This window comes from Eleginops maclovinus, chromosome 13 (genome assembly GCF_036324505.1).
Source record: "Eleginops maclovinus isolate JMC-PN-2008 ecotype Puerto Natales chromosome 13, JC_Emac_rtc_rv5, whole genome shotgun sequence".
NCBI lineage: Eukaryota > Metazoa > Chordata > Actinopteri > Perciformes > Eleginopidae > Eleginops > Eleginops maclovinus.
Genome location: NC_086361.1, coordinates 365,439 through 378,249, shown reverse-complemented (window position 1 = coordinate 378,249; position 12,811 = coordinate 365,439). Strand labels below are relative to the sequence as shown.

General features: G+C 43.9%; 1 protein-coding gene across 1 annotated transcript; it reads right to left on the bottom strand.

Moving 5' to 3' along the window:
• Nucleotides 1-2,644: 2,644 nt before the first annotated feature.
• On the bottom strand, nt 2,645-9,476 carry LOC134874822 (uncharacterized). Its single transcript, XM_063899036.1, has 9 exons — nt 8,749-9,476; nt 7,575-7,793; nt 6,641-6,776; nt 5,976-6,361; nt 5,293-5,609; nt 4,996-5,177; nt 4,333-4,505; nt 3,797-4,011; nt 2,645-3,299 (listed from the first exon to the last, which is right to left on the bottom strand). The coding sequence occupies exons 1-9, from the start codon at nt 9,093-9,095 to the stop codon at nt 3,064-3,066; spliced, it is 2,211 nt and encodes a 736-aa protein (XP_063755106.1). The 5' UTR covers nt 9,096-9,476; the 3' UTR covers nt 2,645-3,063.
• Nucleotides 9,477-12,811: the final 3,335 nt, after the last annotated feature.

Sequence of the window (12,811 nt, the reverse complement as noted above, 5' to 3'; positions counted from 1 at the left end):
GTCACATACATGCACACAGCCAAGCACACACAGTGAAATTGGTCCTCTGCATTTAACCCATCCTAGTACTAGGAGCAGTGGGCAGCTATTGTGCAGCGCACGGGGAGCAATGGGGAGGGGGGATTGGAGGTGTCTGGTGCCTTGCTCAAGGGCACCACAGCAGGGCCTAAGAGGTGAACTGGGACCTCTCCAAGTAGCAGTCCACTTTCCATATTTCAAGTCTGTTCGGGGACTTGAACCGGCGACCCTACGATTCCCAGTCCAAGCCCCTACTGACTGGGCCACTGCTGGACTTGTATAAATTATGAGGGGCCGTTTAGGCCATAACACACTGGAATTCTCTCCCCTTCCCACTGAAACTGTCTCTGCACACTGAAAAAATATTTCACGGCACACTGGAAATAACTTTCATATATATTAATGGGTGTCAAAACACACTGGAATTCTCTCCCCTTCCCACTGAAACTGTCTCTGCACACTGAAAAAAATATTTCACTGCACACTGAAAAAAACTTTCATATTAATGGGTGCCAAAACACACTGGAATACTTGCCTCCACACTAGATTTGCACAATAACAGCACAAGTGAGTGAGTGAGTGAGTGAGTGAGTGAGTGAGAGAGAGAGAGAGAGAGAGAGAGAGAGAGAGAGAGAGAGAGAGAGAGAATGTCTGTGTGCGTGTGTGTGTGTGTGTGTGTGTGTGTGAGAGAGTGAGAGAGGGGGGGGGGGGGGGGGGGAAGCGCGCGAGCATTTTTCAGTGTGTCCGGAAGGCATTTCAGTGTAACCGGAAGGCATTTCAGTGTAACCGGAAGGCATTTCAGTGTAACCGGAAGGCATGTCAGTGCGTCCGGAAAGCCATTAGACGATAACAGGTTCATTGTACGAGTTCAGGTAGCCTACGACAAAAGCATAAAATTATGCACAAACAGATAATTGTAATAATAATTTTCCTCGCATGTCACGTATCAGTTAGGTCAAACAACGAAGATGTTATTGAGATATTTTCGCAAATTCTACATTGTCTCGAAAGAATTCAGGTATATCCAAATGTGAGGTGTTTTCGTGAACTTGAAGCCCATGCTAGGACAATATTCCACATAACAAACATTGTACGGCAACATGATACATTGGAGGGAAGACCGTGTACAATTTTACTTGAACAATTATATCAGTGCATGATGGCTGTTCTGCAACAGGTCGATGACGATCTTCCGAGAGAAATGACCATTGTACCACCTATTAATAGAAGCGGCACTGGTCGCCCACGGTACGATTTGACAGCAGAACAGATAGAGTTGTGCATGGGTCTTGGGCTTAACTGGCAAGGAATAGCCTCGCTTTTTGGCATTGCGCGCCGGACCTTGTACCGCCACCGACAACGCTTGGGTATACCACCTCTTCAATACAGTGAACTGTCAAGGGAGAACCTGCTGTCAACCATCAGACACATACTGGATACTACGCCGAATGCTGGCGAGATCTACGTACGGGCCAGTCTGCGCCACATGGGGATTCGTATTCAGCGCAGGAGAGTTCGGGAAGCTCTACAAACCATTGACCCAGTGGGGCGAAGTGTACGTCACCGACAGGCCATTCGCCGCAGGACCTACTGTGTTCGTGGTCCGAATGAATTATGGTGAGTTAGTCTACTATTGTAATGACAGCACTGTCGAGTGTCCGAATGACTTTGTGCCAGTCGTGTCATAGCCTACCATTGAGGCTGCTGTCAAACTGCAAAGCACTTTAAAATACAAACGTGTTGGCCATAGCCTACGTTGAACTGATGCCCCTTTCCCTTGTCTTTATTTGCAGGCACATTGATTCAAACCACAAATTAATCCATTGGAGATTGGTGTTCCACGGATGTGTGGACGGGTATAGTCGAACCATAATATATCTACGCTGTTTAACAAACAATAGGGGTTCTAGTGTGCTGACGCTGTTTGAAGAGGGAGTGCTGGACTTTGGGCTTCCATCAAGAGTCCGTTGCGACCGTGGAACTGAAAACTTAGAGGTTGCGCGTTTCATGCTGAGCAGAAGAGGATTGCATCGAGGAAGTGTCATTGCAGGCCGCAGCGTGCATAACCAAAGAATAGAAAGACTTTGGGCTGAGCTGAATCGTGTTGTCTCTTATTTTTATGTCGAACTTTTCACCTTTATGGAAAACCGAAACTATTTAGACTCATTGTCGGAGTTGCACCTGTTCGCACTGCATTACATTTATGTACCACGAATACAACGGGCTGCGAGTGACTTCCGTAATCAGTGGAATAATCATGCTTTATCGACTGAAAGATGTAGGACCCCACTCCAGCTTTGGTTCTCTGGCATCATCAGGAATGCAGGCCAGGACATCACAGGGGTCAATGGTGTCTTTGCACCAGTCGGATCCCAAGGTGCTGCTTACCGTGAAACATCTCCTGAACTCCAATTCAACAGCGTCGTAGAAGTTCCTGATAACGATTTTCATGTAAATGACACTACTATAGCAGAGATCCGTCATACAATTGATCCTTTAGAGGATGACGGAAACTACGGAATAAATATGTTTGTTACTCTTGTTAATTTCTTGGAAAGTAGACAATAAAACAGGAGTAGACCCCATTGACAATGAATTGTTTTTATTCATTTCAGTGCTTGTTTGTAAAACAGTGTGAACATCTGTGTGTGTGTTTACATGAGATGCATCTGTCTCTGCATACTGTACTGACTGTGAGGGAGTGCGTGTGTAAGTGTGGATATGTGCGTGCGTGTGTTTGTACGTGTGTTATCTGTGTGGGTATGTGTGTGTGTGTGTGTTTGTACGTGTGTTATCTGTGTGGGTATGTGTGTGTGTGTGTCACTGTGTTTGTACGTGTACATATCTGTGTGTGTGTGTACGTGCATATCCGTGCATGTGTGTGTGTGTCTGTGTGTGTGTGTGTGTGTGTGTGTGTGTGCTCTTGATCATGGGTGTGATGCATGATTTATACACCTAACTATGAGGGGCCATAACACACTGGAATTCTCTCCCCTTTCACTTGTGTAACGAAACCAAACTGAGTGCAATCCTCCCTAAAACACCCTAAGCCATACCAAATCCATAAGTGTTTTGGATGGCAAACTCCATTGCCTCCTTGAAAGGCTCGTATTCTGAGTGAAGGGGCAGCCGTAAGCAGTTTATGCAAGTGTTTGCAATTGGATATTTTCCTCCACCATGAAGGAATTCCAAGGATGGCTGAGGGGAGAACCCCATCGGTGGAACCACATTAGACCCCGTAGTGAAGGTAAGAATAGATTCCAAAGTCATTTTCTTCTCTTCTGTTAAATGATAATACACAAACACAATAACTACATTAGTGACACCATTCATGATCAAAACTATTTTGTATAAAAAGCAATTCAAATATGTAATCAGCAAAAAAAAAGAAAAGAAAAAGTAAACATTACTTAACATTCTTCTGAGATTGCAGAGAAAGTGAAAGATTACAGAGAAAGTGTATGTATTCATGTATATATTATGTATATACATATATGTGTAATATTCATGAAAAGATCAAACTTGGCCACAGGCAGCACAGTTTCAATGAGCAGCATAGTTGCAACCTTCTCTGGCCATCATCATACACAGTGCACCTTTAAAAGTTAATTTCTACTTAGATTACTTCCTATTTTAAAAATGTAAGGTAATATTACTTGGGCCTATATGACATTTTCCTTGGCAATGAACTTTTCATTTCATCTCAGTGACCTTAACCTCTCATAGTCCTGTGTCACAACAACATCCAGTGCCTTCAACACCATTGAAATTCAATCACCTTCTACATCCTGAAGGAAGTCCCTCCAAAATGCCACTGTCTTGTTCTCGCCAATCCGGGAGTTGCTCCCATCCTCGGACCAGTTGATGGTGAAGAGACAATCCAGAGAGTCGGCTGTGAGCGTGGGAGGGTTGTAGCACAGCAGCGGGCGAAATGCCTCTGGGTGCTGTTGTATTTTCGGCAACACGCCTAGGGTTTTCAGCCCGTCTTTGAATCTAAACATTTTGCATGGGGGGGGGGGACGACAAAAATAAAATATCAAAGACATAACAATGCCATATTGTTGGACGTTTCTTTTAGTCACAACAACGTACTTGCAGTTAGCACTCAATGTCATGCATTTTCATTATGACATACTGTGGCCAGAGAAAGTCTGAACACACCTGTTCAAATGCTAAGATTTTTGTGATGTAAAAAAATGTCACACAGACGAATGATTTCACAACTTTTTCCACCTTCACTATAGTGCAGTATCGCTTTAATCCTCCATGGACACCCTGCATCATGTGTTATTTTACCACGTGAAACAAAATTACCGCTCCAAGGGTGCCCGAACACGATGGACCACGTGGAACATCAGGATGTCCTCCAGCAGTGGATATTTGTCGGTCAAGGATGTTAAGAGCCTTAAGCAGCCAGCGGTGGCCAAGTAGTCGCTGATAGGCTCCACAGACAGCTGCAGGTCATGTAGTGTCGTGGCTTCAGAAACCTGTGGAATAGTGCATAAACAGAGGTGTCAAAAGTAAAAGTAAATGTATTGTTTAAGTACAACACTGGCACATAACATTACACAACTGTTACACCAGTTATGCCATTGTAGCTAATGAGGTCGATAGACGTTGTTACTGAAAAAAATAAACTAAGAACCTACCAAAAACCTACAAATTTGACCCAACCAGCGCAGCATCAGGTATATTGGTTTACAGTATCTGTAGACCAGTTACTCAGTGAAGTTAATTGTGTTGGAAGGAAACTGTGGCATTTTTTAACCTCTGCTTTTACTTTTGACACCTCTGTGCATAAAGACACATACACTAGGTAGTGCATCAACATCACCACAACCCTAGTAATCTGCTTCATTATGTTCACTACCCACTCTACATTGACACACCCAACCGAAACAACTTCAAATTAACATAGATACACACAGCAACACATTAGTGCATGAAATGTGCAACCCCCTTCCCCCAACCACAGACCTTTGTTAGTTTGTCGCGCAGATCAGAATCAGTGACGTCTTCCAGCTCTGGCTGGCACTGGTCTGCTCCCTCGGATATGCCCGTGAAAAGAGTCTTTGACAGAAAACATGGCGGTGGACCGCCATGGACCAGGCTGAGGGCAATGGCAGTTCCTGCATAAAAATATTTGTCCTCACGTAAAGCTAGAAAGATTACAGAAAGAACAGAAAGTACAGCAGATCACTTGCCAAGTATGGTCAGCGTAGAAGCACAACAATTAAATTCTTCAATAATTCCATATAATTATGGTAAACAAACCTCTGAAATCTAGAGCCAAGTTGCGATGGCCTTCGCGTCCCTCAAACATCTCGGACTCTGACAGGGTTTGCATTAGAAGGCGAAGAAATTCTCTTCTTGGCCCCCCAAGGTCAATAGCTTCCTCAGTCGCCCCCTTATCGTCAGAAAATCTCACATTCAAAGTATTGCATGGGCTGAATGTCAACCTTTTAAGACCCCGTATGGCCCCGTCAAGAACATTGGAGCGATTTATGTTGAATCTTGAAATTCCAATGCTATCGATTTTCTCTGCCAATTCCTTCAGAATGTCACTGACTGGGACATCTTCTTTGGGGAGCCTTCAAGAGAGAAGAGAGAATTGCACACACATTTACAACTAGTTGATTTTCACAATGTAATGCAATGTAAGGGAGGGTGATATGGCGACATTTTCTTATCACGATTGAAACAACATTGTCATGATTCTGATTTTATCATTATTAGCGGTATCAGCAATTGCTACTCAGTTTACATTTATAGCCTACAAAACAAGTGACTGAGACTCCACCAATTCTCCACCTGGCCATGGCTGTCCACATGGCCTCTTCTACGCCACAAGGACAAAGCATGTCACTATCTGTTATTTACTGATTGATGGGTCAGGTTGCGGAGTCTGAAGCGCACCAGCAAGTTATGGAATGTGTCAAAGGTGATCTCACACTTACGTCTGGTCTTGCATGCTAACGACTATAGCATGTAACAGTTCACCGTCTTCCTCCTCCGCCAAATCTTCAATGATGTCGACATATGCACTATAGTAATTATCTGGATGATATCCTGCCTGGTCATTCACTGGTGGCTGCAGTGGTGGCTGCAGTGGTGGCTGCTGTGGTGGCTGCTGTGGTGGCTGTTGAGGTGGCTGTTGAGGTGGCTGTTGAGGTGGCTGCTGAGGTGGCTGTTGAGGTGGCTGTTGAGGTGGCTGCTGAGGTGGTGCTTGTGGGGGTGGTGTGGTGCACGAGGATGGCTGCTGGCTGCTGGCAGAAATGTCTTCCATGAGGTCGTCCTCTACCTCGGAACTGTCATCACTATATGAGCCGTCATCACTCAAACACTTGAGAACAAAAAATTTTACGGTATGTAGGTTTTAAGCATAGAAGACTAATACCATTTTCAGAAAACAGAAGTCCAAGGGGCAAATTTGTGGAAAAGTGGGTGAACCATCTTTTTTACACAAAATCTCAAATCTTATTCTGGTGAAGCCATTCTTTTGTTGATGTAGGCATTTGATTAGGCTAATTGTCGTCATGAAAGATGAACTCTCATTTTCAACTTTCTAACTGGAGGCTTTTTCAGCACAATGACCACCAGGCTTCAACAGAATCATACTTACCTCAAGTGAAAGGGAAGGCCGCAGGTATAAAGATGCCCTTTTGAATATTTTCTGTATGAGGGTTGCATCCAGCTTTTGGCCCTCAGACAGTGATGGAGGAACAAGCTTGTTGCCACAGGGCATGAGGATCTGTAAGCTAATGCAGATTAAGAGTTTGATGAAGCAACACATACATTACATACAGCACAGTCACATAACCGGCCACAGAGTAAAAAATAATGAACGATAAAGTACACAGGCCGAAGTGATGGGCTGAACTCAATATATATTTTAAAAGAAATGCACTCTTTAAAACACTCTGAGGGAATACCAAAAACAATGCAATGCTACTCCAAGTCAATCACACTTCTGTTACATCAGCCTTTCCAGTTAGGAATCAACAACCATTTTGGCATGCAATGGATACAAATTAAAGGTAATAACCAAAATAAGCTCCCCAAAACAGAATATGCCGTTATTCTGCAGGTGGGGGCCACAGCCCATTTCTCTTTTTTTTAATCATTTCTAGCTTATTTGTATTAGTCACAAGTGCATTTTGTCAGTGTCCCATCCCTGGAGGTACCACGAGGCGGTGTCAATCAACCAGACAGAATGAAAAAAGAGAATTGGTCTGTGGACACCACCTGCAGAATAAGTCTACTTTGGGCACATTTTGGTTATTACCGCTAATTTCTACCCATGCCTTGTTAAATTGGCACAGCAGTTGTCGAAATGGATTCATGATGAGTGTTGCTTCCTAACTAGACAGGCTGGTATCACAGAAGTATGGTTGACTTGAAGTTGCATTGCTTTGTTTTGGTGTTCCCTTTATTATTTTTTGGGAGCAGTGTATTGGTGGTATGTGGGCCAACTCTAATACACATTCGGGTTTGACATCCCTGGCTTAACTTCTCTCAACACAACAAAATGGACTGTTGTCCACTTCAGTACTTACCTGACATTATTAGGAAGGCACACCTTAGCTGCAAATGCCTGCCTAAGCCTGGCCATCACCTCTGTGCTGTCCCATGCCTTTTCAAATTCAAAGGCATTCAGTATGTAGCCTCTCTGGTGCAGCACTGATTTCTTTGCATGTTTCACGACACTGCTGTCATCAGCTGAAGGCAGCAGGATAACATCTTTATGAAAAGCCCGGTGTATTCCCGGCTTTGTTCTGTAAAAAAAAAAGGATATAGAACATCAACATACTTAGGACAACATGACAAAAACAATCAAAATCAAAGACTCCCCAAACCACTACATGAATGCACTATGACATAGTGACAGAGACATTTGCGATATTACCCTTGAGATCAAATTGATCAAAAAAGATCAATATTATCAGCAACAATCATTGTGAATTTCCATACTATGCAATGGGTGGTAATGAAAGGTACTAACAAAAAACACCCCCCAAAATAGTTATTCTGTAGGTGGTGTATAAAGACCATTTCTCTCTTGTCAGGCTAACCAGCTGAATTGTTGGTCACATGTGCTGGGCATTTTCAGTCTCAAACCCCTGCAGGTATGAGGTGGTGCCTATCACCTGCTGACGTAGCTTAGCTAGGGGTAGTCATCCAGAACAAATCAGAAAGAAAGCATGAAAAAGGAGTGCTGCTTCTTGTGCACTGTGGAATATTTTTAGTTGTTTATTTCCAGAATTCATACTGCCCATTCACAAATGGCACCTTTTTTCATGAATAGGCTACTTACCACCACCATCAAATACTAAGTATTCATTAGTCCAGAAATAGACATTTTTAGCTGCAAAACGTACTGTACTTTGGGAGGAAGGTTTACTAACGTTCCACGCCACACTCTGCTAGTTGGCCTCCGTTACACATGAGCTGGTGCTAAGCTGGACTATTTCTGATTTGGCACTGAGTGAACGCAAAATGGTAGTTCTAGAATGATAATAGGCCTACACGACACTACGGTGCATCCCGAACAGGACAAGGCATAAAATAAAGGAGAAAAGGCTGGTTCAGCATGGACAGCATACACCTGCTCGCTAGGCTAGTGCTTCCCAGCTTCATCTCCGTTATATGTATAATGGTTTAATGATGAAAAATCTGTTTCAGCATGCTGAAGTGTCTGTTAGGCCATATCAATGACAAAAACGGTCTTACCTTTTCACCGACTTTCCTCTGGAATTCCAGGTGCTGAACCGCCTGGCCTCAAATCTAGGGGTTTCCAGTGTCGATGTTGATGGCGTTGATGGCATTGATGGCAAGGGATTGCTAGTTCTAACTGTACGTGGTCTGAAAGCATTTCTAATCTCCGCATTCACGTTTTCCAAATTTTGCCCATTTGCCTGCGTAGCGTTGGTATTGTTGATGGCAGTTGAAATTGTACTTATTACATTAGAAGTACCTAAGAGACCTCTTAATACGCCGATTGCTTCGCCGATTATTTCTTCGGTCCTTCTGTCGGCCATGCTTGCAATAAATAAAAACGCGCCAGTTTGCAAACTCATGTGTGTCTATGGCAGTTTAGAACAAACAGGAAACGGTTTATTCAAATATTCAAAGACACCAAGCTTAACCCGGACGAGTTTATTTTTTTAATATCTGTGCCATAACTTGTCTTCATGACCTAGCACTCCATGAATTCCTCGATTAACTTGTTTTAGTTCATTATAAGACTTCATTTTATTTTTTTCTCTAAACCTTTTTAAATAAAAAATAAACGATGTACTCGCGATTGCCAATAACGAATAAGGCCTGCAGACTGATCAAAATATAAAAAAGTTGCACCTTCATATTGAAACACAAAAAAAATATGCAATGAAATAACGCTGAAATGTCATGTTCTTCTCACTAGGCCTACTAGTCTAATGCCCTTCCGGACGCACTGAAATGCCTTCCGGTTACACTAAAAAATGCTCTCGCGCCCCCACTCCCTCTCTCTCTCTCTCTCTCTCTCTCTCTCTCTCTCTCTCTCTCTTGTGCTTTTATTGTGCAATTCTACAGTGTGGAGGCAAGTATTCCAGTGTGTTTTGGCACCCATTAATATATATGAAAGTTATTTCCAGTGTGCCGTGAAATATTTTTTTCAGTGTGCAGAGACAGTTTCAGTGGGAAGGGGAGAGAATTCCAGTGTGTTATGGCCTAAACGGCCCCTCATAATAAATAGTATAAATTAGACACAGAAGTATATCAAGATGTCACTTCCTTGCAATTCTAAAGCACTGACTGTCAAATTACCACACCTATGAGCCAATTCGTAAATAACCATCAGGTGTGCAAACATATTGTAGCGTTCGTGGCTCCGCCGCACGGGTGGCTAACTAGTTCAAAGAGGAGGACACGAAGGTTTTAGTTGAACCGGTGAACCGGGTTTTATTACCTTACAACAGACTAAATTCTGGGGTTGAAAGACTGCCCAAAACAACAAAGGCTAGATAAGGTCGGCGGCAAAACGTGCTTGTCCAATTGTCTTTTTCTCTCCCTCTCCTGCTATCTCCCGCTCCGCCACTCCACACTCCTTCCGGTCTCCTTTTTCCCTCCCCCTTTTTCTACCTGACCTATCCGGCTAACTAGGGCAACGTCTTCCCCCCAACAACCCTTCCCCCCTTTGTGAGTCTCTCCCCTGTCAGCACTGCAGGGTCGCTACATTGCCCCCCCCCCCCGGTAATTCCTCGTCCCCGAGGAAGAGCAACACCTTGAAAGCGATCCGGCATCCGCCGCTCCCTCTGCGACCTCCTTACTCCATGATTTACTTGTGGAGTAGTATTCCGTGGCACTATTGCTCCCAGCGGGGTCACCACCTCCCCTTGAAGGACATCCAGTGGCTGCATCGGTGGGTCTCTCCTGCGGCGGGGGGGCCTGAGCCGTGCTCTGGTAGGGGTCACAGGAAAGGCTGGCTGCTGGTCCCCTTTGTAAGGTGCCATCCTATCCCGGTGCAGTACCACTGTGCGCCCTCTGGGAACCAGTTTGACCCGATAAACCACCTCCCCCACTCTCTCAACCACATAGCAGGGGCCCACCCATGTACTGTCCAGCTTAGGGCAACGGCCCTTCACTCTCTTTGGTCCATACACCCAGGCAAGGTCCCCAGCCTGGAAATCCTGACCTTTGACATGCACGTCATAGACCCACTTCAGACACCAATGTAGCATTCGCGGCTCCGCCGCACGGGTGGCTGCCTAGTTCAAAGAGGAGGACACAAAGGTTTTAGTTGAACCGGTGAACCAGGTTTTATTACCCTACAACAGAATAAATTCCGGGGTTGGAAGACCGCCCAAAACAACAAAGGCTAGATAAGGTCGGCGGCAAAACGTGCTTGTCCAATTGTCTTTTTCTCTCCCTCTCCCGCTATCTCCCGCTCCGCCGCTCCACACTCCTTCCGGTCTCCTTTTTCCCACCCCCTTTTTCTACCTGACCTATCCGGCTAACTAGGGCAACGTCTTCAACCCCAACAATCCTTCCCCCCTTTGTGAGTCTCTCCCCTGTCAGCACTGCAGGGTCGCTACAATATGAAGCAGGAGGAGAACGTGCTCAAAGAAGAAGAGGACCACATTTATCAAATTAAATTTGTGCAACACTAGTTGACCATGTCGTGAACCACGGATTGACGCTGAGGGAGGCTGGACTAAGAGTTCAGCCAAATCTTAGCAGACATACAGTGGCATCTGTCATTAGGACATTGAGACTAGCAAACAGGTAAAAAGAAATCTGTCTACAGTAATCAGCTGCTTATTGTATGCACCATATCAGCACTTTTGATACCCCTTCCTGTGACATTTTACAGTAGGTTACATGTGTTTTTTTCTACACAGGATTGAGGGTTGAGAACGACAAGGAGGAAAGGGGCCCATATTCACGCAAGAACAAGAGAGAGAGAGAGATCATTAACATGGTTTTGGCCAATAATGCTATCAGGCTCAGAGAAATTCAAGTCAAAATTATCTGGGACCATGCCATTTTCAATATTGTCCATCAGGTCTCTCAGTCAACACTGGCACGCATCCTGAAAAGGCATCAGCTTCAAATAAAACAAATTTATTGAGTGCTTTTTGAGCGGAATTCAGAGAGGGTCAAACAGCTGTGGCATGAGTATGTGGAGGTATGTATTGTTCTCTTTAGCACTGTGATATTGCATACTGCATACTTTTACATGTAAGTTTACTGTATACTAGATCTATGCTCTAACTACACAATCTTGTCTTTCACTGCATTTCAGAGAGTTTTACAGATGGATGCTGAGGAAATCCCACATGAATTAATATACATAGATTAGGCAGGGTTAAACCTCACAAAAGCAGGAAGGAGAGGCAGAGATATATTTGGCCACAGGGCTATAATCAATGTCCCAGGGCAACGTGGGGGTAACATCACCCTTTGCGCTGCCATTACACAGAACGGGGTCCTCCTCCTTTATTCCAATATGGGCCCTTACAACATACTTTGGACTAATTGCACAACATCGTCACAGCAGTAAACCAAATGCACCGGATGCAATACATTGTCATCTGGGACAATGTATCATTCCACCGCTCTGCTCTGGTCCAGAACTGGTTTCAACACCAACCACAAACTACAGTACCATACCTTTCACCATACCGTCCATTTCTAAACCCAATTCTCAACATGCCGGTGGAGGGTTTATGATCTCCGGCCCCCAGGCTCAGGTACCCCTAGCCATCACATATATAAACAATTTATAGTCAGTATTCAATAGAATGGCTTTACCTTGTTTAGAAATGAGAGTTATTAGTCCCTGTTACAATGTAGTTGTCATATTGTTCAATATGTGTTTTAAAGCTTCAAATAAAAAGATTCTCAAATCCTCCCAGAACAATGTGTAAAAATGAGATGTCAAACCGTCTTGTCGTGGTGCCTTTCCTACTGCTATCCTCTTAACCACTTCATCTTATTCTGTCATTCTGATCTCAGATTCACACATTTCTGTAAAAGCTAAGTCTATTTTGGGGATATGGGAACCTATACTTTCTAGAAAGACATCCAAATCATTAGTAGAATATTCAGAAGAATAAAGATTTGAGTAGAATTGATACATTTCTTCAGATATCATTCTATGATCTGCATATTCAATATCAGTGCTAATCATTGTTTTCTCCTTTTTTCTAATCCACTGAAATAAGATGTATTTCTTTCGCCTTCCTCTACCCATTTAGCTCAGGATCTTGCATAAGCACCTTGGGCTTCCTTTCAGTTTAAATGATCTAGT